Source organism: Cebus imitator, unplaced genomic scaffold (assembly GCF_001604975.1).
Source record: "Cebus imitator isolate Cc_AM_T3 unplaced genomic scaffold, Cebus_imitator-1.0 Scaffold287, whole genome shotgun sequence".
Lineage (NCBI taxonomy): Eukaryota > Metazoa > Chordata > Mammalia > Primates > Cebidae > Cebus > Cebus imitator.
This window is the reverse complement of record NW_016107602.1, coordinates 734,710-737,506: the sequence shown is the minus strand read 5'-3', so window position 1 is coordinate 737,506 and position 2,797 is coordinate 734,710. Positions and strand designations below refer to the sequence as shown.

Below are 2,797 nucleotides of genomic sequence, written 5' to 3'. Positions count from 1 at the left end.
AGTCTTGCTCCTCACCAGGCACCAGGCTGGAGTGCAGTGGCACAATCTCGGCTCACTGCAACCTCCGCCTCCTGGGTTCAAGCAATTCTCCTGCCTCAGCCTCCTGAGCAGCTGGGACTACAGGCGTGCTCCACCACACCCAGCTAAATTTTGTATTTTTAGTAGAGACAGGGTTTCACCATGTTGGCCAGGATGGTCTTGATCTCTTGACCTCACGATCCGCCCGACTCCGCCTCCCGAAATGCTGTGATTACAGGCGTGAGCCACCGCACCCGGCCAAATTCAAGCATTTTAAGTCAATTCTAAGGATCTCCATATTGTTAGAAACCAGAACAGCAGTTATTTTTGTCGGGTCAGAAATGTATCTCGAAGGTGAAAAGCACACAAAAGATTATACTGGTTTTATCTCCCTTTTCTTATCTTCCCCTCCCTTTTCTTTTCTTCTGAGAAACTAAATCCCACCTAACCCACATTAGCAGCACTGACAAAAATGCAACAAGAACACCTTCTATTCCGTGGAAACAAGAAATGACTTTGGCACTAATTGGTACACATATACTACTCCCATAGCGTTGCTTTTTAAAGTACAAATTTTCTTTGTTCTATATTATGTATGTAAACAGTATTTATATTCTCTGAAGAACCAAATGTAAAAAAAAAAAAAAAGAAGAAAATTTTGAAAAAACCCATTTAGTAAGAGGAAAAGTGGGGGCCTGGAGTGGTGGTTCATACCTGTCATCCTACCACTTTGGGAGGCCAAAGCAAGAGGACTGCTTGAGCTTAGGAGTTCAAGGCCAGCCTGGGCAACACAGGGAAAGCTTGTCTCTACAAATAAAAAGTAAAAAATTAGGCCTGGTGGTGCAGGCCTGTGGCCCCAGCAACCTGGGAGGCCAAAGTGAGAAAATCGCTTGAGCCCAGGAGGTCCAGGCTGCCTGCGCTACCATCGTGCCACTGCACTCCAGCCTGGGCGACAGTGAGACCATGCCACAAATAAAGAAATTAAGATGAAAAGTGAAAGGAAAACCGTCAGGAAGAAAGCTGACTCCTCACTTACTTTTTTGGATTAGTTAATAATGCATACATTTTTATGCTTTTTTTTTTTTTCAAACTGCCTTCCAATCATCAAATCACAGCATCAAACAACTGTTCAACATTATAAAGTATTAGTGGTAAATTTTTTACTAAACTGCTGCCTGTCATAATACTACCGTATCATGTACCAGTGACATGCAAAAAGCCAGCTTAGACTCTGGTCTTTCTAAAGTGTTAATCTGCTCAATCATGCCCTCCAATCCAAACAATATGGTAAACAGTTCTAACTACTAACCAAAAATGGTCACAGAGAATCCAAATTCTAGGCATAAGACTAAACATCGGTGAGTGGAACTGGCCAAACCATCGCACTGCATTTTGAGGCCTGGCACAAAAGAACAATTTTGGTAACTCCACCGTCTTTGGGCATACTAATACCTAAACACAAAATACAGCCAGCAGTTCTGGTGCACAAGAGGCCTACCCAGGAAACAGTAAGTTCTTGAGTCGCTAAGCATACCGTCACACCGACACACAAGAATGTGGCCCGCTTGTGAGGCAGCAACGCTGCAGCCAGAAACTCGAGGGAAAGGTCTTCCTTTCAGGGTGTTTTCGGCCTCACCAGACCTGCAGCAGCCCCCGCCGCTCTCAGGCCCACGGTGGCACACCTCCTGCAAGCCTCCGGTACGAGGGCGGCGAGCAGCCCCACGTCTCGGGTTCTCCCGCTGAGGAGGAGTGGGGTGGCGCCGGAGCGGGAGACGAAGGCGAAGGAGGCCTGGCAGTGCCCGCCCTGCCCTACCCAGCCTCCGCGGGCCCCCGCGCAGGCAGCCGTAACAAGGCTGCCCGCGGGGCCCACTTGCAGGAATGACAGCGCCTGAGGAGCCCACTCGGGCTCGTTCCCCGGAAAACCCCAGCTGCCGGGGCCCCAAGAGTGACCCTGCGCGCAGGGCCGCGCAGATCCGGGACCTAACGGCAGAACGGGCGCTTCTGCCTGGAGGGTAACTGGACCCTTGGAGTTCGCCTCCGCCCCCCGACACGGGCTGAACAGGCTCCTCCACGGTAAGACCGGTCTCGAGTCTCTCTTTCCCCACACTGCCCGCGAAAGAGCCCTGAACTTTCCCCTGGGGGACGTGTCGCTGCCCCAACTCGCCCCCCCTAATTACGACATCAGTCACCATCAAGTCACTCACTCCGCTTCCGCCATCTTCTCTCCTCCATCACTAACGTGGGCTGCGCATGCGCCCCCCCAGCGGCAGGCGAAGGGGCAGACGGAGGGGCGGGGTCGACACAGCCCGCGGCGCCCGAGGTCACGTGGGCTTCCAATCGCCCACGCCCACCTCGGGAATTGCTCTCTCTGGAACACCTGATTTCAGAACACTTTCAGTGACCAGATTTCCCCAACTTAGATACCAGTGTCTCCTCACCAGCCCCTCGCTTTCTCTTGTCCAGGATTTTATTCCTCTTGGGGAGGGGTCTGTAATAAAGAAATAAAAAGTTCTTAGATTGTTAAAATTTTTTAAATATCTATGGGATCGGTGGCTCACCTGTAATTCCAGCACTTTGGGAGGGCGAGGAGGATCACTTGACGCGTGGAGTTCAGGACCAGCCTGGACAACAAAGCGAGACCCTGACTCTACCAAAAAAATAACAATAATAAAAAATTTGGGCTACGCACAGTGGCTTACGCCTGTAATCCCAGCACTTTAGGAGGCCGAGGCGGGTGGGGGGAGTCGAGGGGGGGGTTGGGGGGGAGGGGGGATCACCT

General features: G+C 51.3%; 1 protein-coding gene across 1 annotated transcript in view; it reads right to left on the bottom strand.

Moving 5' to 3' along the window:
• Nucleotides 1–2,265, bottom strand: part of PHC3 (polyhomeotic homolog 3) — an 89,955-nt gene extending 87,690 nt beyond the window's left edge. The window contains exon 1 of the mRNA XM_037729041.1: nt 2,223–2,265. Coding sequence (XP_037584969.1) covers nt 2,223–2,236 — 14 coding nt within the window. The 5' untranslated portion in view covers nt 2,237–2,265. The remainder of the gene's footprint in view (nt 1–2,222) is intronic.
• Nucleotides 2,266–2,797: the final 532 nt, after the last annotated feature.